This window comes from Microdochium trichocladiopsis (assembly GCF_020744255.1).
Source record: "Microdochium trichocladiopsis strain MPI-CAGE-CH-0230 chromosome Unknown B0I36scaffold_10, whole genome shotgun sequence".
NCBI classification, from domain to species: domain Eukaryota; kingdom Fungi; phylum Ascomycota; class Sordariomycetes; order Xylariales; family Microdochiaceae; genus Microdochium; species Microdochium trichocladiopsis.
In genome coordinates, this window is record NW_025763553.1 from 513,354 (window position 1) to 533,602 (window position 20,249).

General features: G+C 55.4%; 8 protein-coding genes across 8 annotated transcripts; 3 read left to right on the forward strand and 5 right to left on the reverse strand.

Annotated features, from left to right (window-relative positions):
* Window positions 1-66: 66 nt before the first annotated feature.
* B0I36DRAFT_252468 (mitochondrial carrier domain-containing protein) lies at window positions 67-1,143 on the reverse strand (the record flags this gene model as incomplete). The annotated part of the gene is made up of 2 exons (XM_046150687.1): window positions 67-115; window positions 191-1,143. The coding sequence occupies 2 exons, from the start codon at window positions 1,141-1,143 to the stop codon at window positions 67-69; spliced, it is 1,002 nt and encodes a 333-aa protein (XP_046007066.1).
* Window positions 1,144-3,581: 2,438 nt separating this feature from the next.
* B0I36DRAFT_26270 (uncharacterized protein) lies at window positions 3,582-4,400 on the reverse strand. The gene has a single exon (XM_046151155.1). The coding sequence runs from the start codon at window positions 4,293-4,295 to the stop codon at window positions 3,657-3,659; it is 639 nt and encodes a 212-aa protein (XP_046007067.1). The 5' UTR covers window positions 4,296-4,400; the 3' UTR covers window positions 3,582-3,656.
* A 106-nt stretch (window positions 4,401-4,506) lies between these two features.
* On the reverse strand, window positions 4,507-5,957 carry B0I36DRAFT_376998 (uncharacterized protein; the record flags this gene model as incomplete). Its single annotated transcript, XM_046160519.1, has 4 exons — window positions 4,507-4,706; window positions 4,914-5,079; window positions 5,119-5,522; window positions 5,864-5,957. 4 exons carry the CDS (start codon window positions 5,955-5,957, stop codon window positions 4,507-4,509), a joined length of 864 nt encoding a protein of 287 aa, XP_046007068.1.
* Window positions 5,958-8,098: 2,141 nt separating this feature from the next.
* On the forward strand, window positions 8,099-8,811 carry B0I36DRAFT_393085 (uncharacterized protein). Its single transcript, XM_046161453.1, has 2 exons — window positions 8,099-8,345; window positions 8,424-8,811. The coding sequence occupies exons 1-2, from the start codon at window positions 8,204-8,206 to the stop codon at window positions 8,711-8,713; spliced, it is 432 nt and encodes a 143-aa protein (XP_046007069.1). The 5' UTR covers window positions 8,099-8,203; the 3' UTR covers window positions 8,714-8,811.
* Window positions 8,812-9,159: 348 nt separating this feature from the next.
* On the reverse strand, window positions 9,160-11,073 carry B0I36DRAFT_393091 (uncharacterized protein; the record flags this gene model as incomplete). The annotated part of the gene is made up of 5 exons (XM_046161454.1): window positions 9,160-9,683; window positions 9,769-10,234; window positions 10,311-10,575; window positions 10,638-10,862; window positions 11,053-11,073. 5 exons carry the CDS (start codon window positions 11,071-11,073, stop codon window positions 9,293-9,295), a joined length of 1,368 nt encoding a protein of 455 aa, XP_046007070.1. The 3' UTR covers window positions 9,160-9,292.
* A 1,810-nt stretch (window positions 11,074-12,883) lies between these two features.
* On the forward strand, window positions 12,884-14,519 carry B0I36DRAFT_251622 (RmlC-like cupin domain-containing protein; the record flags this gene model as incomplete). Its single annotated transcript, XM_046150626.1, has 6 exons — window positions 12,884-13,016; window positions 13,103-13,338; window positions 13,415-13,608; window positions 13,687-14,029; window positions 14,127-14,247; window positions 14,317-14,519. 6 exons carry the CDS (start codon window positions 12,884-12,886, stop codon window positions 14,517-14,519), a joined length of 1,230 nt encoding a protein of 409 aa, XP_046007071.1.
* A 1,522-nt stretch (window positions 14,520-16,041) lies between these two features.
* Window positions 16,042-16,914, reverse strand: B0I36DRAFT_252508 (HAD-like domain-containing protein; the record flags this gene model as incomplete). The annotated part of the gene is made up of 1 exon (XM_046150691.1): window positions 16,042-16,914. One exon carries the CDS (start codon window positions 16,912-16,914, stop codon window positions 16,042-16,044), a length of 873 nt encoding a protein of 290 aa, XP_046007072.1.
* A 1,664-nt stretch (window positions 16,915-18,578) lies between these two features.
* B0I36DRAFT_367353 (uncharacterized protein) lies at window positions 18,579-20,008 on the forward strand (the record flags this gene model as incomplete). Its single annotated transcript, XM_046159443.1, has 5 exons — window positions 18,579-18,973; window positions 19,090-19,395; window positions 19,517-19,700; window positions 19,770-19,813; window positions 19,885-20,008. The coding sequence occupies 5 exons, from the start codon at window positions 18,579-18,581 to the stop codon at window positions 20,006-20,008; spliced, it is 1,053 nt and encodes a 350-aa protein (XP_046007073.1).
* Between the last annotated feature and the right edge of the window lie 241 nt (window positions 20,009-20,249).

Here is a 20,249-nt window from a genome sequence, read left to right on the forward strand (position 1 = left end):
TTCGATGTATGTCGAACTTCGTTACTCCAAGCCAAAGGGGCCGTTTAGCAGGCTAGGTCGGACTGTTTATTTGGTGAGGAAGCCGAGGTAGTCGGCGACGAGGAGTGTGATCATGCTGTGAAGGAGAGTTATCGTTAGCATGTGCGTGTGCGAACATGCGGACGGCAAGATGGAGGTAGTCTTGACTTACGCGTGAGGTGCAATGCGGACGTAGTACGTGGTGAAGCCGCGGTAGAAGCGTAGAGGACCCTCGTGCTTGGCAACCTTGGCAAAGCAGTCGATCATGCCCTTGTAGGGCAGCTTGCCATCCGGCCCGCGTTGCTGCTTTTGCAACCTGGTCTTGACAAAGTCGAACGGCAGACTGAGGAAAGAGGCGAAGAAACCGGCAACGGCGCTGGCAGTCAGGGTCTGAGCTTGCGGGTTCCAGGTCGTGTGCTGCTTCAGCTGTGCCTTGGCCTCGGAAAAGCACGCTAGCTGGCCCAGGTTGAGCGCCATGGCACGCACGACCGTGGGAGCGGCACCAGCCCACAGGGCAGTGACGCCCTCACCCTTGACGATGGACACAAGGGCATCGACAACGGACTTGTAGTTCTTGCGCTGCTCTAGGGGCTTGAGGCCGTCCGCCTGCATGCGGATCAAGGCCAGGTCGGCAGGGTTGCCGATGAAGGCGGCAATACCACCCGCAGCCAGGCCCGCAGTGGCTCTTTCGGAAAACCCCACTTCCGTGCCTTTCTGGTGAGCGCGGAACTTCAGGGAATTCATGAAGGTGTCAAAGAAGCCTAGTCTCGCCGTAGTGTAGACAGCCTGGCGAAGAAGACCCGCCGATAGGCCAGTGTAGAGATCGAGCACCTTGCCCTTGGCAATAATGTCCCTGGCAATGCCGAGCGGTGTCGGCTTGGGCCCGGATGACACGCCCTCACCAGCAAGCTGCAGGCGGACTTTGATCATGTCGACAGGCTGGATACAGGTGGTGGCGATCATGCCGGCGGCACCGCCATTGATGAATGGCAGGGCAGCCCTCATGAAAGGCGTGTGGAGGAAGTCATTCTTGACCGCAGCGACAGTCTCGGTGCCCTGCTTGGTGATGTTGGAAGACTTGCTCCGGGCAGCTTCGGCCGCTTGCTTGATGGTGTTGGAGCTCATGGTGTCGAGGTGGGGAGGGATGTTGCTGTCCGGGGATGATGTCGTGCCAAGTGAATTAGAGGGACGAAGCAAAGGGACTATCTCGAATCAGGAGGGGAGAAGCGGCTCCTATATGCAAATGAGACTCGAGGGTCAGCCACAACATGCTCAGTAACAGTCGAGCTCAGACTTTGAGCCGTTAGCCCGCCGTGCAGAGGTACCAGAGGTTGGGAGACGGATTGGGAATGCTCTCAAACACGCCATTGGCCAGTGCCCAGCTCATACACCTTGGGGGTCCAGGCGGCGAGCTCGCGACCCGGAGGCGGCTCCTCTGGGTGGCTCCTCTGGTCGGGTAATCCTGGGCCTGCCATTGGCGGCGAGCTCAACGCCATGACATTTGGACATGGAGTAGCTCCCAGATGGGGGGTCTAGCTCCTGACGTGTTGCAGCTGGAGCCCGGAGGAATGGATACGGGGCAGCTCGGACGGTGGGCTTGCCATCGGGAGAGATAGGAAAGGGTGTAAGATCATGGCGGCAGACGACGACGGCTTCGTGGCGGACCCTGTAGGAGATCCACCCAGCCGGGAATGGGGGCCCACTGCCGGGCCATGGACCAGGGAGCCATGCCGTTGCTGATGCGTTTTCAGACGTGCATGAGAAACGCCTTGGCGCGTTCGCAGGAGCACGCAGAAACAGACACCAACCGCAGGCGACGCATGCGGTGGGGAGGACTGTTGATAAGGGGCCTGTTGGGAGGCGGCCACGCAGAGGGTTGGGGGCGGTGGTTTGAGACTGTATGAGAACACGCAACACTTACAGCGACTGTTGTTGAGCAAGAGAGTCGTTGGCTGTGTATGTCTCGTGGGCCCGCTTTTTCTCAAGACGTCGGTCTGGTAGTCGCGCGTGTCGAGGCAACGAGCTTGAGCGATGACAATTGCGATGTCTGGCGTGCTTTTCACACTCGCAGGTATTGTCAGGCTTGGTTTTGGGTCGCAGGTGCTGTCAGCTCCGAAAAAACGAACCGTCAGGCTTGTCGAAAGACCCTGGCGAGAGTGTCGTCGGCGGGGCGAGTCCAAAGAGGCTCGTAATGGGTCACCAATGACAATTTGAAGACAAAGCAAAGGTCGTACAGCGAAGAACGATACACGAGGGAATAGATAGAACCGCAATCCAACGAGGCGGGCACGACTTTGGGCCGTGATGCAGAGGACTGAGGAGCAAGCCAAGGGAGACTTGTGAGGGCGAGGTTGTAGGTCGTAGGCGAGGCACAAGACGAAGCAATCCTTTGAAGCCGGTGTCGCAGCTTTCAGTGTCAAGATGATGAATCGAGGGTCAAGCTCCTCGAGTGAGGAGAGCAGACAGGACGCTCAGGTGCAGCACGAGCAAGGCCGAGAGCGGAGGAGATGGCAGGCACGGACAGGAGGAAGTGAGGAGAAAGGGCGATCAATGCTGGCTATGGAGAGGAGAGGGGAAGAGACGGCGTCGAGGCAATCGGTTGGCTCGAAACCTTGATGGGGATGAAGGCTTCGAGTCAAGGCGGTGCTGGGAGCGGCAGGCAAGCGGTCGCTAAGGTGAGGAGGACGATAGATGCGGGGAAAGTGTTCAGGCGGGATCAGCAGGAAGAGATTGTCCACGTGAGCGAGGTAGTCTGGAAGACGGGCGCGAGGGCGCGGGCACCCTTTAAACCAGAGCAGTCATCGCCGCTACGGATGGGAGGAAGAATGCCCGCATGGACGGCGTGCCGTCGATTGGATGAGGGCAAGCCGCGGAAGAGAGGACGAGACGAGATGAGGCAGCTGTTGGAGGTGGTCAGGCTTGGGATGCGGGGTTGGGATGATGTGGCACACCATCACGGACGCCGACGACTGACTTTGCGGATCTTCTCTTGCCGGCGGGCTGGATCTTTTTGAGGGCACGACGCGACTTGTGAGGGAGATGGGAGCTGACGGGATGCGACATCAACGTCAACATTGAGATGCAACACTGCGGCCACTCTGCGGCGGCAAGCTGGCGCATCTGGTGTGATCACATCCAGCCATTCCTGACGGGGCTACGCGAGACACTGAGGTTGGCCTCTCGTGCGGTGGCTGCGGGCTTCATGGTTGGGTCGCGTCTTGCTGCTCCTGGCGAAGGGCGTTGGGCAAGCTGTGTGCCGCCTAGAGCGTCTGAGGGAGCTGTGATGCGAGGTGCCTAGGAAGATGACGGCATCGACAGTGGTGTAGTGTAGTGCAAGACTCGACCCCAGCCAGCAGGCGCGTCCCCGCTGCAGGCAAGCGCGGCGGCAGCTGCAGCTGCAGCTGCAGCTGGGGCCCCACCTGTCCGGCCGAGCGGGGCAGGGGATTCCCCCTTGTCCCTACGCAGTACCTAGGTAGGTCCAGTGCTTGGGCCCATCAAGTCTTCCAAGGTTGCCTGGGCACCTTCTGGGCTGACCATGGGTGGGTCCTCCTTCTCGTCCTCATCTTCACCTCATTCAATTATGGACAGAAGCCCGACAGTAACGCACTAAGTGGGCAAGACTTGATGCAGTCTACGGGTCAATTGAAGTTAGCCAGATAATACGTCCCTTCCGGCACATCGACGGCAGGCACTCGCAGCACCTCGCAGCCAGATGCAGTACAGCACATTGGCTCGAGGACCCAAATCCAAGTATCTCTGGTTTTGCGTGGTGCCACAAGACAAGCCTCTCGATGCCCAGACGGGTTCGCACGCCGCCCGCAGCTGTGTCTGCCAGATGGTTTGCGGTAACGGTTGGGCCCCTGATGATCGCGCATTTGGGACTTGTCAGGGTTCCAGGGTCCAGTCACCGGTGCAATCTGCCAGACCCAATCGCGGCATCGACACGGGCAATCGAATGTAATCCTTCTGTGAGCGCTTCGGATGGCAAACTTACATACGCATTCAGGTCTCTTTGGCGCCAGCGTCAACCGGTCTCCGATCAGTGGGGCGTACTCGGCTCGGAGGCGCGTAGAAATCCGTGCCATCGGGAGCCCGGCTCCACGACGAACGACCACGACGACTCCCGTCTCATCAACGCATCCCGCGGCTTCTCCTACGATGGCAGCTCGGCTGGGCAACGCACAACTCGTCCACTCCTGGACGATCCCGGTCTCTGCCGATGTGCGCACACACTGCCCCTGGGGTAACGTCTGGGGCGGCCGTGCCTCATCTCGCATCTCACGGTCGTTCTCCGCATAGCGCCGAGCTCATCGCCGCTGCGCGACCCACTTGGCCCGATATCTCTTGGCTCCAGGACATTTCATCTGTGTTGTCACGGCATTCACTCCCAGGTGCTGGCCCGGAAGTTGCCCTTGTGTAAGTACGCTGACGTAGATATGTTTGCAGTCTATGTCTACAAGCTCTATATCGAGAAACAGGGTCTGCCATCTAGAACGTGGAAGGGAAAGTGCCAAGCCTCCCGCCATCGCTCAGGATCACGGTGCCGTTGCAGTACGCGCCAGCCCGCGACGCCAGGTACAAGATGGTGCCTGCCATGTCCTGCTCATCGCCCGGTCTCATGAGCGGGATCATATCGCGGCCAATGCCGCCCTTTGCAATGATTGGGGCCGACATCTGGCTGGGGTATACTGTGCTCGCGGGATGGGTCAGCATTGGTACCCCGTCAAAGTGGAAGGTCTAGGTGAAGCAAGGTCCACGGTCTGCCCCAAGTTCACTCTCCCATGTAATCATACCAAGATGGGCTCCATATCTAGCTTTGAGCCCACAGTGTGCCTGCCTAGAGAACCCGAACCCACGCGTAAAGACCGAAAAGGGGGGAAAGGGGGGGAACTCACGCCCGGGACAAATGGCATTAACCCTAACATCCCACCGGGGCAGCGCAATACTCAACTGCTTGACCAGATGCACCGCCGCCGCTTTGCTCTGCCCGTACGCATACCCGCCGCTGTTCTGCTTGTTAAAAGCCGCGATGCTCGCCACGACGATGACCTGGCTCCACGGCTGCGTGCCGCCGCTGCCCTCCCCGCCCCCTGCACTCACGCGGGCCTTGTTACCCGCGTCGAGCAGCTTCAGGAAGGACATGGTCGTGTACCACGCCGAGCTCGCGTTGACGTTGAACGTCTCGGTGAACTCGGCCGCGGGGACGGCCAGGTTGGCTGCCACAAAGTCGTCCAGCGTGGTGTTGGCGTCGGGCCGGATGCCGTAGGGCCCGATGATGCCCGAGTTGCACACGAGAAGGTCAATATGCGGGCTCACCTGGGCGACCTGCGCCGCGGCGGCGGCGAGCGAGGCCGGCTGCGTGACGTCGCACTGGACGGGGATCACGGTGCCCGCGGGCTGGACCGAGGCCGCGGTCTCCTCGAGGACGTGGAGGCGCCGGCCGAGGATGAAGATCTTGGCCGCGCCGTTGGCTGCCAGGGCGCGCGTGATCATGAGCCCGATACCTGGGAGACACGAGTGGCGAGTGCAGACGATGTTAGTAATTGATTACAGATGGTTGCATTCTGACCTCAACAATGTCTTCTCTATGCTCCCGGTGTGTAGTCTGGTCCTCAAGCTTCCCTTGATTCTTCTCCGGCCTCAGCCCGTTCTATATTGCCGTCGGCTGCTCAGGTGCCCTCCGAAAACCAGGCATGGGAGATCGTGGGAAGGCAGCGAGGCAAGAGTAGAGCGTGAGAAATAAGACGCAGGTGTCGCCGAACAGATAGGTAGGCCCCCCGGAGCAAGGGGAAGCAAACTGAGAAGCTACACAAATGATAGCCTGTTTAGGGTGATTCGCACATACCTGAGCCACCACCGGTCACGACGGCGACCATGCCGTTGACGTTGAACAGGTTCGCCGCGGAGAGCGGGTTTACTGAAGGGGCTGTCGATGCCATTTTTCGGATACAGACAACAGGGTCAGGTTTTGTAGGAGTGTAGTATATGCTTTATCCCTTTAAGCTTTAGACAAGGCGAGAGATGTATACTCTGCTAGTTGAGAATTGGGGCTTGACGTGGAGGAATCCTAGACGCCAAGAGATCCCTTATCCCTGGGCGCGGATCTGGTCAGCAGCTGAGACTCTTAAGGCGAGGCTTGCACTTGAGGACCCCAGGATATGGAAGATTTCATGTGCATGTTGCGAGCATAGGGCTTATCATTGTGGCTGCTGGTTGTGTTGTATCCTATACCCGGCTTCTCAGGACAGCCTTCAGCTTACTCACACAGATGGAGTCCGGTTGCCAGGGAAGTTGGGCCAGTCTGGCGTGGCAGTAAGAGTAGACGCGATGACACAGCGGCACAGGGGTAAGCTTCTGTTCTCTTTTCCGGAAATCGTGAGGAGACGTTGAATCGGTGTCGTTGCGTGAAAAGAAGGACCCTTACGCTTACGTGGTGAGTCGTTCCGCACCCTTATCAGAGGGGGGATGGCGGGGGAAATATTCCGCCTCGTGTGGAGCCGAGCGCTTGAACAGCAGTGACTCCAATGAGGGGCTGGGGTGGGGGATAGACCCCCGATATCGCCTGGCTTGGTAATAGCTGCGGGACTGGACACTACTATGTGTCTGGGTTTGGATGTTGACTTTGGATTGCTTTACTTGTAGTACCCTTGGTCTCTCCGGAGACAGGATCGGGTGGTTGGCGATGAGAAGTGGCTCTTTCTGCGCCGAGTTTCGGAAAAGCATGCACACTGCGTGTGATGCTTCTCATCCGTGGTGCCGAGGGTATGCTTAGCTACCGACATATTTCAATTTCGTAAATGTGCCTGATGAAATGCAGACTCTCCTTCCAGCCCCTCGTGTTCGCCCCTGCCGCTGCGCGTTGGGCATCGTTAACTGACCTGCTATATTACACCCACGGTGGCCCATCCAGAACGACCTTGCCGCGCAACCAGGCGATCGTGGATGATATCAACCAAGTCAGCTGCTGCTTATCCTTTTCGCATGGTTAAGTCCAATTCGTATTGCTGATATGTATCGGTTTTTAGCAAAGGGTCTTCGCCAACTTGCGAGTGCTCTGAGCCGGACAACTGCATCCTTGTTCTGTGAATGATACTGCTGGGGCACTAACCTGGTCTAGTACATGACATTTCACTTGATTTACTGAAATACCAAGAGTCCTAGATGGGGTAGGTCCCCAGACCTGATGATCAGCTGATCTTTGACAACGAAGATGATAGCTGAACGCACCCAGGCGAAGTGCTGACTTCTGCTGTGGCTCAGCTCGGTCGAGCAGCCACCTTCGAGTAGCTCGCATACGACTGCATCCCCGAATTTAAGTTCCGTGGACACACGTCAGCATGATGGTTGGTGCTTTGGTTGAAACTTACGCAGGTCATCCCACTACGAATTTCTGTTGCGTAAAACAGCTTCGCGGCGTGCAAGGTGCCAATCCTATTCTCAATCGCGCCCATTGTGCACGTAACTGTATCCCAGCTCTCCCGCATGAGTCCGATGGCTGCAAGCCTCAGGGTCTTCACGCCCTGAACCTCTGGCCATACTGCTCACTATACCCAGCAGATAGGCAATCTCAAGTTGTGAACTCTTCCGTCGAAATTAAACAGCACAATTACATGAAAGCTCAGAGAACAGTTTATGTTGTGCAATGCCGAAGTATCCGGGGGCTCGGGTCGTTTTTCTCACGCAGGAAACATTTCTCACGCAAGAGACTATTGGAAGCTAAACGTAACAATCATGGCCGCGAATCAGTGGCTGAGACTTGTACTCACCTGGCACAATGAACCCTCCCTTCACTGCCCCTGGAAAATCCAGTCAGGCAGTGAGCGGACAAGCCGTCTGACCAGCACAACTACCACCGCCTCAGCTTATCCTAAGCCTCTTATCACCACAAATAGCCCTTTAGGACTATCAGCTCGTGATTCACGGCACTACTGGTGGGCTGAGTAGCAGTCCTTTCCTCGGAGCACAAGTCCACAAGGCGGTGAAGTTACCACCATAGGTATGTGTAACCGTCATCGTCGTAGCGACTATATAGTCGAGGCTGTTCCTACGAAACAAAATGCCTTCTCGAGTACAAGCTTATCAACACGTACCATTTCCATACAGTCGCAGTTTCCTTTGCTATCCTCTCCAACAGTTCAAGCCCATAAAACACTCCTAATCACCTATTTCTTCCAACCTTATCACCATGAAGTCTTTCACCGTTGCCTCGGCTGCCCTCGCTCTCGCCAGCGGCACCATGGCTACGCAACAAGCACATTTCTGCTTCCAGAACGGACAAAACGGCTACAATCTCACTGTTCCCGCCGATGGCACCGTGGTCACTACAGGTCAGTCTCCCTTGGCTACCTACCAACCACGGAATCAAGTTAACCAGCTTTACTAACATCCCCAATCTTGAAACACAGAAATCGAAGTGGACATCAACATCATCATCATCGCCGACTTCAATGCCCACGACAACTGCCACTTCACCTGGGGCGGGTCCGCGGCCAACACCCCGCCGACCATGGAGTTCCAGGTGGGCCAGAACGGCGCGCAGCAGCTCGTCGTCGACCCGCCGAGCATCATCACCAGCCTGTCGTGCGGGGGCACTTGTATTCCGACCTCGGCAAAGTGCTACGACTCGCAGTCTGGCCAGAATCTGGGCACGTGCTGTGCGGGCTACTGCGAGAACGACGTCTGCAAATCGTGGTAGATTACTAGGTTGACTTTATTGCCGCGAGTTGTGGCGGAGTCATGGTTTGATCGTAGGGACTATGGATATAATCATGTTCTCGAGATCAAGTTCGTGGTAGGAGACCGATGTGCGGTATGGTTCTAGAGGTTTTGGGTAGCATCTAGAATAATTAGTTCGATCAATGTCAAGGGAAAGTCTTCGTTCCCTGTCTTTTCCTCGATTCAAGGTCAGCCCTCCTCGGCGATCGTTTTCTAATCATCGTCCAAATGAACCAAATGATAGGCACCACGCATGTAAGACGAAGGCAAAAATACTTCAATATCGCGAGTGGGTTCTCTCACAGTCAGCGAACGCCCATTCGACCACAGATATTGCTATTACAGAGCCGCTCCGAACTCCATTTGATCTCCTAACCATTATAGCCCCATCAAGTTAGGGAAAAGCCCATTGCCGAAACCCAGTGTGGCTATCCGAGCCCAAATTAACATTTTGGGATTGTGGTGGCTAAACCTTGCAGAGGCAACAAATTCTACGTGATACTATTGACTGGATCGAGCGCGAAGACCTGTCGACATCTCACCGCGAATCTTACCCCTCCTAGTAGTAGAACGGGTTCTCCGGGTCCGTCAGGTCGAACACGACGGCAGAGTGGGGCCTGCCGCCGCCGCGGTTCGAGAACTCGGTCAAGAAGTCAATGCTCCTGTTGAAACTCAGCGAGCCGTCATTGTTGACGTCGATGTACAGAGCTCTGTAATCTGCTGGTGTGTTGACAATGCCGATGTCACCAGTCTGGACAAAGTAGTCGGTCACCACGAGATGTTGCTGGTCAGGCGTCAGTTTGACGTAGTGCGGCCCCACAGTAGGCTGCTGCTCGTCTGGGTCGTCGAGACGCTTGACGTTGTTCAGATCGGAGATGTCGAGCGCGGCGATGTGGTTGGAGGTGGTCAGCGTGAAGTAGGCGAAGCGACCGTCTTGCGAGATGTCGGAGCTTTTGGGCACACCCTGGTTAGTATGCGGAATGGCGGCAATCGTATTGAACGCTTTTGCGACAAGGGGGAAAATTGGCAACTCACTAGATCGCAATGACATCACGAGCTCTGGGCCCGAGGTCGTACAGCAGCTCAGCAACGCCCTGCTTGCCATTCGCACCCTTGCGGAAGGGATAGATGATCCAGACCTGTCCCAGGTGCACGGCAGTTGCGAGTGCCGCGGACTCGGGGTTGCCGGGGATGAACTTGACATCCTGGATGCCGCCACCATCAGGGATCTCAATGGTGCTAATGATCTTGCGGGACGACAGCTCCCACAGGCGAAGCGTGTTGGCACGTGCGATGCCAACAGTCGGCTTGAGGATGGTGACGGGGACGACAAAGTCCGAGGTCAGGATGATGTCCTTCTCGAAGTCAATGCTCAGACCATGGGGCGAGAATTGCTCTCCCAGAATGTTGAGAGTTCCTTCGACATCCTCAGGCCATTCATGAATGACGTTGAAGTTGGCGTCGGTCTCGACGAGACGGCCAGGGGAGGTGCCAGCAGCAGCTGCGGGCGGTCTGTTAGTGTGAAATCCCTTGGGGTGCAGTGGAGTCGGATTTCTTGGAGCCCAAAGGGAACTTACAGCCCATGTAGGTGATGAAAAAGCCGCCATCTGGCTTGGCGCGGATCTCGTCTGTGATGGACGACAAGAGAGCACGGTTGCTCTTCAGGAATTGGGGACGATAGGGGTTGGAGGTGTCAAAGTAGAAGGCAGTGTCCTGAAGCTTGAGCAGGGACAGCAGCCCTCCTCCTACCAAGGTCTTGCCATCGAGGGATGGGCCCAAATGGTGGGGATCGTTGCCGCTGCTGGGGACATCCGTAACATAGATGAGCTGGCCGAAGGTATCCTAGACATTTTGTGTTAACAGCTATAACAATGTTCGAGCTCGCGTGTCATGGTCCGTCTTACGTCGTCCAAGCTGTACGTAGCAAGGAAATCTTTGTGTCTCTTGTCGCCAGCGCCAGTCCAGAAGTAGCCGATCTTCTTGGGCTTGAGGTCGCTGGCAGTGAAGGGAGGGCTGTCGAGGGGTGGCAGAGGGACTTGGATGATGGGCAATGGGGGGACGATGTCATAGAGAGGTTCGGTGACACCAGGGATGCTTGGGATTAGGGGTGGCAGCGAGATTCCCAAAGCCTGGACAAAAGGTGCAAGCGCCGCAGTCCACAGAAGAGCTGCGTTTGGAGCCATGGTGTTGAAAGTGATGGTGAGTGGCAGTGAGAAAGCGAAACAAGTTATTGAGTACGGTGTGGCTGTGTACTCAAGAATCAACTGATCTGGTCGAGACTCAGGGACTATATAGTCGTCGGAGGCTCTAAAGCATTACCATGAGCAAGGCAAACCACATTAGATATCGATCGATACCTCACTTCTACTCAAGCAAGAAAACTCTTCCTGCCAACGGCTAGCCTCGATTCCGGCACTAGTGGATGTTGTGCGATAGCATCGTCCTATGTCCTCATCGACCTGTCTTACGAGTGGGGGAAGCCGCTTGATGACTGTCAGCCGCTTCCATGACGGACTCCAAGTCTCGTGGGAAGCTGGACCCCACGCTCAATATTCAGTCGAAGAAGCCACACTCATCTCGAAACGTAATGATCGACGATGTTACAGCGGCGGAAGCCAATCATGCTGCAGCCACATAGACATATTGTTTTGTGCTTCTGCTGACGGCGTCCTTACAACAGCTCCTGTCCCGGATCCAGGCTTGGTATCACATTGCATTAACGTCGAGCACTTCAACGACATGGCTTGATGCTTGAGAATACCTTTTAAGACTGGACACCGCAGAGCAAGCTGTCCAATGAGAGAGGCAGTTATTGTGTCGATCTCTGCCTTGTTCAGGCCATGTTCGGTAAACTTGTTAGACCAAGTTCGTGTGCCTGAGTGGAATGCGACATGCTGGAGCCCAGCTAGCGCGATTTCGCCATCAACTCGGCCTCGGATTGGCAGACCGGACGGCTGGAACACCACAGGATACAGACTATGCTCAGGTTGACCTTGCTCAGTCTGGCGTGCCCCTTGCCCTTGACCTGGCTTGAAAAACTAAGACATGCTGATGTGACGGGCTCAATAAAGCACGCATTATGACACTCTAGGAGCAGATCGACATTTCTTGTCCTGTCTCCGAATCCTTGTTGGGGTTTTCCTCCTCAATTGAGTAGCTCCAATGCACATTTCAAGTGTCGGGTGACCCAAGAGGGCGGTAACCCGGTCTTTGATCACCGATCGCTGCCTTGATCTCCTAGCTTGGGCTAGCCTTAGCTTAATTTGTGCGACTGCAATCATGATTAGCTCAGTCCGGCCGGCAACTGCCGTCCTGGAAGGCAGGGGCGATCCCTGTCGAACTTGCACGCGGGTCGTCCACCCGAAAGAGAAGCCTTGCTATCTCGGAGATGGTTTGCTCTGGGCCAGTGTATCTCATTTTCCTGTTGTATTTAGCCTGCGGGAAGCAACACTGGCGCAGCTCTGAGAGATCGGCGGAAACCAATCAGGGGTCATCTCTCATTGCACAACACGATAAAGTAGGATCACTTCCATGTATTGGTTGGCGAAACCTTGCACGGCTTAGCAAGCTACATAACTGGCGTACAATCAAGACGAAGTGTGAGCTATACCAGCTGATGTGCCATTTTCAACTTTGCAGGAATTTGAGGCTACTTGACTCAGCCTGGCATCGACATCCGTGGGGGTTCAGCGGTGGGTGTAATGCCAAGACATTGCGTTATTCTGCCTCCAAATGATGTCCGCACCACAACACAAGTAAACAACAGGCAACTTTTTCACAACAGGGCTTGTTCAAAGCTCGACTAAACAAGCAATGGCGTGGGGCTGACTGGACCATTATGAAGATCGACGACGTACAGAAAGCTGCATGAAGCTATCTAATCACGCCATTCCACGAAGACATCAAGAATCCCTTGGCAGAGTCTACCAGCACACTACACAGACAAAGATGGCGGGCACCACACAGCCAAATGAATGGCGACCCGCGAGTTGCACCCTGCTGTCGCCAACACACGACGATGGTCATTGAGTGCACCATCTCGCTACTGCATATAAAGATGATGCCATCGGCTTGACATGACCGAGATTTTGTGTGGCACAACTCACAAGCCTGGATTCATTGCTCCCGATCTCCTCGGCCCAGTTGCACGATGCATCCTGTTAGCACCGCCGTCGCCGTCCTTGCCTTCTCATGCGTTGTGACCGCTGCAGCTGTTGAACGCAATTCGGGCTTTGGTGATGGTCAGCCCATCAGTGAGGATGGCAAAGGCGCTCCCATCCTAGGTAAGGCAAGACCGCCCTCCACACAAGGGACAACCTTTCAGCAAAATGAACGAAAGGAACCAATCAACTGACTCAGCATGGCATAGGTGGCACCGATAATCACATTGACATTCAGAACCCGGACAATCTAGGCCAGCAAAGCACCGACAGCGGCACCGTCCCCAACCTCAAGTGGCGCTTTTCTGACTCCAAGAACCGTATATTCAAGGGTGGTTGGAGTCGCCAGTCGGTTGTAACAGACTTGCCCAGTAGCCGAGATATTGCTGGTGCTCAGCAGCATCTGACCAAGGGTTCCATCCGCGAACTTCACTGGCACCGCGTGGTAAGGCGTATTTCAACTCCGAGGTCCTTTATTTTGCTTTTTCCAACCTAATAATTATTGCCCGCTCCTTACACAGGCTGAATGGGGCTACGTATATGCTGGCTCTGTCCTTGTGTCTGCCGTTGACCACAACGGGCAGTACCAAGTCGCCAAGCTCGAAGTTGGTGATGTGTGGTACTTTCCACCAGGCGAAGGCCACACCGTGCAGGGCTTAGATGATGAGAATGAGTTCCTGTTGGCATTTGACGACGGCGATTTCGATGCCAGAGGGTGAGTGTTTTCTGCGTCGTCCCCCAATACTTGGCATTATACTAGAGACCTAATGGTCGGGTGGTCTTCTTTTTCCAGAACCACATTCAACGTCGACGACTGGATAGCTCGCACACCGAGACACATTCTTGCCAAGAACTTTGGCCTACCTGCAGAGGTCTTCTCCAATGTTCCTGCCACCAACCCTACCATCCAGAACGGCAACATCTCCACATCGACCGTCACTGGTGGCGCTGGTGAGCTGTCCGGTAACGCGTCGTTCGTGTACTACGCCAAGGACCATGACCTCCAGGACATCCCTGGTGGTGGCGGCACGCTGCGCATCATTGACACCACCACGTTCCCAGCTTCCAAGACGATCGCCGCCACCGTGGTGACGCTGACACCGGGGAGCCTGCGCGAGCTGCACTGGCATCCAAACGTAAGATGACGCCGCCACTTGTTCTTACTTCACAGTCCAAAAGGGACTTCCCGTGCAGCCATTGCTGACGAGCTCGTGGTTTTTTACATAACGACAGGCTGAGGAGTGGTTATACTTTCACAAGGGCAAGGCCCGAGCCACGGTATTCCTTGGAACAGGCTTGGCCCGGACATTCGATTTCTCTGCTGGTGACACGGGAGTATTCCCTTCGAACAGTGGTAAGTTTCAAAATCTTGAACCGGTGTGTGGCAAAGCACTCCCTGCATGCTAACCGCTCTGCCATCCAGGCCACTACATTGAGAACATCTCGGAAGACGAAGACCTTGTGTGGATCGAAATCTACAAGAGCGACAGAGTTCTTGATAACCCCCTGACGCAGTGGCTTGCGCTCACTCCAGCAGATCTGGTCGCCCAGGTCCTGAGGATCCCCCTTGATATTGCGCAGAATTTGAAGAAAGAGAAGCAGGTTCTGGTCAAAGGATCGTCTTAAAAAGAAATACCCTGCGAAAGCTGCATATTTATTCTTACAATGTTGTTCTTTTTGTGATCGATTATTCGCATGAGAACAAGAACAAGGGAGGTAAGTGATTTCGCTGGGTGCACTGAATTCGGTCTGAGCAATGTATTTAATAACTCCTCAGGGCCGAGTGCCACACATGCTACAGAGCTGGCTCGTGTTACCCAATTGCTTGGATGCTATCGGTGTAAATATGCCTTTCGGGTACCGGACCCTAGTTGCAACTAATAGTGTCATTTTCAAGGGCTCATACTAGGATATTGAACCCCTCAAGTAGGAGAAAGGGATCCGGGCGGCTGAAAGGGGAGTCATCGATCTCTCTGAGGGCTGCGCCTCCTTCCAATGCTGACCAGGATGGAGTCCTTGGCCGAAAGTGAAGCAGAGAGGAATACGGGCGATCCAGAAATAGTAGACTGAGCTCGCAGGGTCGGACCGAGGGAAGGTGGATGCGGGACTAGCAAGCGCGTGCTACGGCCAGGACTTCCAAGTAGGCTGGAGACTAGACATGGCGCCTGGCCATGAATATGACACCTTCACCCCGCCGAGCATATTCAAGGACGCTTGAAGTAGAGAATAATGGATAGACTCGTGAAGTCGACGCAACAAAAAAGAGCAAAACGTACAACACCGGGGATTCGCTGGTCGTCACCGAACCAACTACTGATCCGGCGGTATCGAGCTTGTGTACCGGGGAGCCGACGGGACCCTCAATTTTCTCGATCCTATGGTCGTACGTGGAGGAGTTGATGGTTTTTTGCGCATTATCAGACGCCCCCTCTGTGTGTGCTGTCGTGCTATGAAGCTCCCAAGATGCCTCCAAGGCTCAATGCCGACAAACCACAAAACACCCCAGTCAGCGGGCTGCCTCGAGCTCAACTTCACACGAGCACTGTTCCAGGCTGGACCTCGTCGTCGCCCTCTGCTGGAGGTCGGCGCAGTGCGTCTTGCGCGCAGTCGACTGATCGGACATCCGGAGACCAGCCATCGTACAGGTAGAGAGTTGCCAAAACCTCTTGATACGACATCTTGCTGGGTCCATATCATTGCGGAGCTAGCTGCGGCCGGGGGCAAAGTATGGCGGAAAAGCCAAAGTTAAAGTAGTTGAGCTGGAGCAGAAGCTGCGATGGGACGATGATGGACTGTATATCGTGTGAGGGGTTGATAACAACAGCAAGTATACTGCCAAGCAGCAATGGCATACGTTACTCAAAACACAAACGTGGATGTCTGCGGCCACGAGTGGCTCGATGAGCTGGTGTGCTTGTTGCGCAAAGGCCCGGTGCTTCTCGGGTAGTGGACATGTCCAGGGAAGGACCGGAAGCAAGGACCGGAAGTTGGGTCGGAGGATATCCACCCCAGATTACCTGAGCCAGCCAGGTTTGACTCAGACTGAGCAATTCATCTCACGGGATCTGAATGTTCCCTTTCCAAGCGCAAGTTTTGCCATTGCATGTTAATAAGCGCTTCACCTTTTCTGTAAATATGTAGACCAGCCTCACCGGACGTGTAAGAGGCGCCGGGTGCTGAGCGAGTTCACCTGCGTCTCTGGGATAGCGAAGTGAGGTACGCCGATGTCGATACCATACTTGTGATACTCGAATGCCGCCAGACTCTCTATGCACTCCCCCCAGCCATCGTTGTACTCCCCAACGGAACCATTGTCGCCATCAGCCAAGACATGCTCGGCCAAAGAATTCGTGCGGCCAGCAATAACATCTCCCTCCCTCCCCGCGTACTCGCTCAAGACGTCGGGATGAGGTACCCATACCACTCTCATCCCCGCACGCCTCGCGGCTTCGACGCCTATGACGCTGTCCTCAAACACCAGACATTCGCCGGGCAGTATCGGGTCTTCGCCATCAGCCACTGCACAGGAGTTCAGGTCCCGCAGAGCAAGTCTGTAAATGTCAGGCGCGGGCTTGTCCCGACCTGGCTGGAGTCGAGGATCGTCTCCGAGCACTCGAGCGTGCTCGTGAATGGTTTCCAGGAGCGTCCTGGTCTCTGGGCTCGACATCTTCAGCTTGTACGCCTCGGTCTTTGTGCCAGATGCGAGGGCGAGCCTGATCGGACGCCCCGAGGTCGCCACATGGGCCGCGCGACTGAGGTTGAAAAGCAGATCCTCTGCACCAGGGAGAGGTCTACAGTCCGGGAACCGCCGCCGCATCTCTGCACGTACCTCGCGCGTGTGCTGCTCTCGCGGCACCGGCAGCTGGGCCCAGTTATTGTACACGTCGCCGCTGGTCGAATTGGGGACGCCCATGATCTGAGCGCGGAGGTTCGGCGGAATGGGAGGTCTGCCGTGCTTGGCGAGGGCGTGATTGATGCAAGCCGTGATTATATCCTCGGTGTTGATCAGTAGTCCGTCCATATCAAAGATGCATGCCCGGATTGGCCTGGCAAGCGTTGCACTAGACGCGCCCATGGTAGCTGTGTAGAGTGGTATCGGAGATGCAGGCAGTGGTGAGAGAGTGTAGTGGTCAGCAAGCTTTGCTGTTCTTGTGTCGGTTGCTTGATTTTGCTCGTTGCTCGTCGAGGGCTGTGCTACTCTATGCCTATTGCAATCTCGGCCGAGCGCATTAAAGTAAGTCCGCGGTGGCGAGTATCGCCCCTGGCATAGGGGCTACAAACTTCACGCTTACACGGAAATGATGAAACGCACAGGCGCCTTTCACAGTGCCCTTGTACGATACCGGGATTTGAAAACTTAAATCTCGCTATTCTCACAAGGTCTGACCGGAACAGTACATCCAAGGAAGATCCTCATGATACACAACCAACATGGAGCACTATGAGATCAGCGCTCTCTTTATGCCGGCTGAAAAGGCGGTCGATGATGTTTACTCCGGGGAAGCTATCACATTCTGTATATCACCGAGTACAGAATTCCCGAAAATTATACCGAAATTTGGCGACCCTGCCAAACATGGATGATCCCTTCTAGCACCCTGGCTTCCAGATGCTGGATTTACGCCACAATAGCACGTGGACATGTCCAACCGCTCAGTGCTCCCACGCAATTCTCGCCCACGGCCTGCCAGAATGGGTACAAGGCATCATCCGACTTCAACACGTGCCGAGACCCCGGGGCTCCTCCGGTGAAGAGGGGAGGGACCCTGCGCGGCAGCCTGTGTTGACCCTGGCCAGGCGTAGGCCTTGTCTGCCTGGTCCTGTAGCGTGTTCGTGTGATGGATCAGTGCAGCTAGAGTCCAAATGAGGACCAGCATATCCGCGACAATGCCATGCTGTTGTACATCGTCGCGTTCTATACGGGTAGCGTTCCCTTACAAATCTCCCACACGCGAGCCACGGGACCGATGACCCTTGCCGAACCCTATTGCATACTGATTAAGGTCTACATAGAGGCCGTCAGCAAGTCCAGTCTTCTCATCAACCACAATCAACATCGCCTGTCAAACACGAAACCAGCCTTGCATTCGACAGTCATCGCAACGACTCACAGGCCCTGCTCCCAACCAGCTGCGCGAAACAGAAAGCCCCAGCGGAACGAGACCAGTTTTACACTCAGAGCAAGCTGTTTGGATACGAGTGGAATTAAATTACCACGTGTCCAGTCCTATTCCTCTTGTCATTCCTGTCGGCTGGGGGTTGCTGAGCCGAGATAGTCGTTGAGCCCGCCCCACATGGCCCCACATGACTTGCTGAAAGTGTGCGAGCCGGGACAATGCGGTCTCCGTCGTGTGGCGGCTGGCCAATGGCGTGTCATTCCGGGGACTTGTTTGTCTCCTTGAGTCGGCTCCCAGCACAAGCGACTGATGCACACAGGCTGTAGTGTGCCAGAAGACTGATGAGCAGACCTAATGAATTACAAAGCAGTTGGCAGTCCGCCAAGAAAAGTCGCCGAACATTAGGCTGCTTACTGTCCATGCCAAATAGGTTATCTCAAGATCATCAGAGAGGAGGCGAGGCCTGGGCAGTCAAATCAAAGTATAAATCCCTCGCTCGTGTTTGCGGCAAAAACAAAAAGCCTGGGCATATCCCACGTCCAAGCTCGCCTCCATCGCCCGCAACAAGATGCTCGACCAAATTTGCTTGCGCATCTCCCCGGTGCCTCTGCCTCCAGCGGACACCTTCCTCAACCAGATCGCCATCGTGACTGGCGGCACCGGTGGTCTCGGCCTCGCTGCCGCCGCGCACTTTGTCAATCTCGGTGCAAAGCAAGTCATCATCACCAGCAGGAGTGCCCCGAGGGCGAAGCACGCGCTGGAAGAGCTGGAGCGCCTGACCAGCGGCAAGAGTGCGGAACCGGGCAGGGTGCGTGTGATGGAGCTGGACATGGCTTCCTTCAAGTCCGTGGTTGCATTCGTGGAAGAGGCTGGCAAGATCAATGTCGGTAGGGGAGGTGTAGATTGTGTGGTGCTGAATGCCGGGGTTGTTAGTGTCGAGTATGACGCCACCGATGACGGATTGTAAGCGTCTCTCTCTCTCTCTCTTGAACTCCACAAGCCGCGACAGGAGGCCACGACATGTCGACTGTCAATGATGTTTTCATCAACTCTAATGCTCGCAATGCCGTCTGTCACAGCGAACAAGCTCTCCAAGTCAACGCCATCAGCACGGCTCTGCTCGCACGCCTGCTCCTGGAATCCATGCTGCGCGAGCATCCCCACCGCAAAACACCAGCACACATGGCACTCACGGGATCCACGCGGCATACGGACGGCGATGTCGACGTGCTCGGCCGGTGGGCAAAGACCGACGGCATCGTTGGCCATCTCAACAAGCCTGAGAACTATCCCGGATCGAGTCTGACATACCAGAACACAAAATTGCTGGCGCACTATGCGATGGAGAACGTCGCGGAGCTGGCGAGAGACAGAGATTCTGGACGGTAAGTGGCCCCCCACCCCTTCCTTTGCAAAGACATAATTCCCAGCCACGGACACATTACCCGATGGGCGTGAGCATTGCTGGCATAGAACGCCTTTCCTGATTATCGGGCACTCATATAGCCCACGCGTCATCGTAAACACCTGCTGCCCGGGTGTAGTAAAGACGGATCTCGCCCGGCCGTTCGTGTCGCAGAACGCCGCTTACGCCGTGGGCGTTGCTGTTTTCCAGGGCGTGCTGGGCAAGACTGCAGAGGCTGGGGCCCGGACACTCCTGCGGGCAGTCATGACGGACGAGGAACAACATGTGAGCAATCTTCGACCTTGCAGCGAGGGGAAAAGTGTGCTGACTGTGGCTGTTTTCCGCTCGGTATAGGGCGAGTTTATCAGGTTCTATGGCTCGAAGGAGAAATACGCAGTGTAAGTCACGACGTCGAACTCGTTGCATAAAGAAGATTCGAAGCTCAGTTCCATGACATAAACTCCAACAGACAAGCCGAGAAACTGTTCCGCAGTGAGACTGGAAAGCGAGTCCGCGCCTCGTTGTGGCGGGAATTTGGGGCAATCGTCCGGGACAAAGTCCCCGAGGTGGCAGATCGGTTTCTTCAAGAGTGAGGTTTTGGGGCTAGGAGATAGACATATGGTATTCAAGCGAGGCATCGCGATTCACGGTAGTGCCCATAGACCTGTGCGGCAGCTCTCTATTCGAGGCTCACTTCCAGAGGGCGGTGAAGTTTGATCAACATCAACGAAGAGTCTTCGTTTAACAAGTTTTTCCTTGCATTCTTGCTTGTATAAACTATTTAAAATCCGACACCTGAGCAAAAGGTTGGAGAATGTCAATTGGGGAACCGAC

What these genes read in the sequence shown, in the direction of transcription:
- B0I36DRAFT_26270 (XM_046151155.1), bottom strand. Translation starts at nt 4,295, where the DNA reads ATGCGAGATGAGGCACGGCCGCCCCAGACGTTACCCCAGGGGCAGTGT.
- B0I36DRAFT_393085 (XM_046161453.1), top strand. Translation starts at nt 8,204, where the DNA reads ATGAAGTCTTTCACCGTTGCCTCGGCTGCCCTCGCTCTCGCCAGCGGC. An exon ending in TGGCACCGTGGTCACTACAG is followed by an intron (nt 8,346 to 8,423) that starts GTCAGTCTCCCT and finishes CTTGAAACACAG; the next exon opens with AAATCGAAGTGGACATCAAC.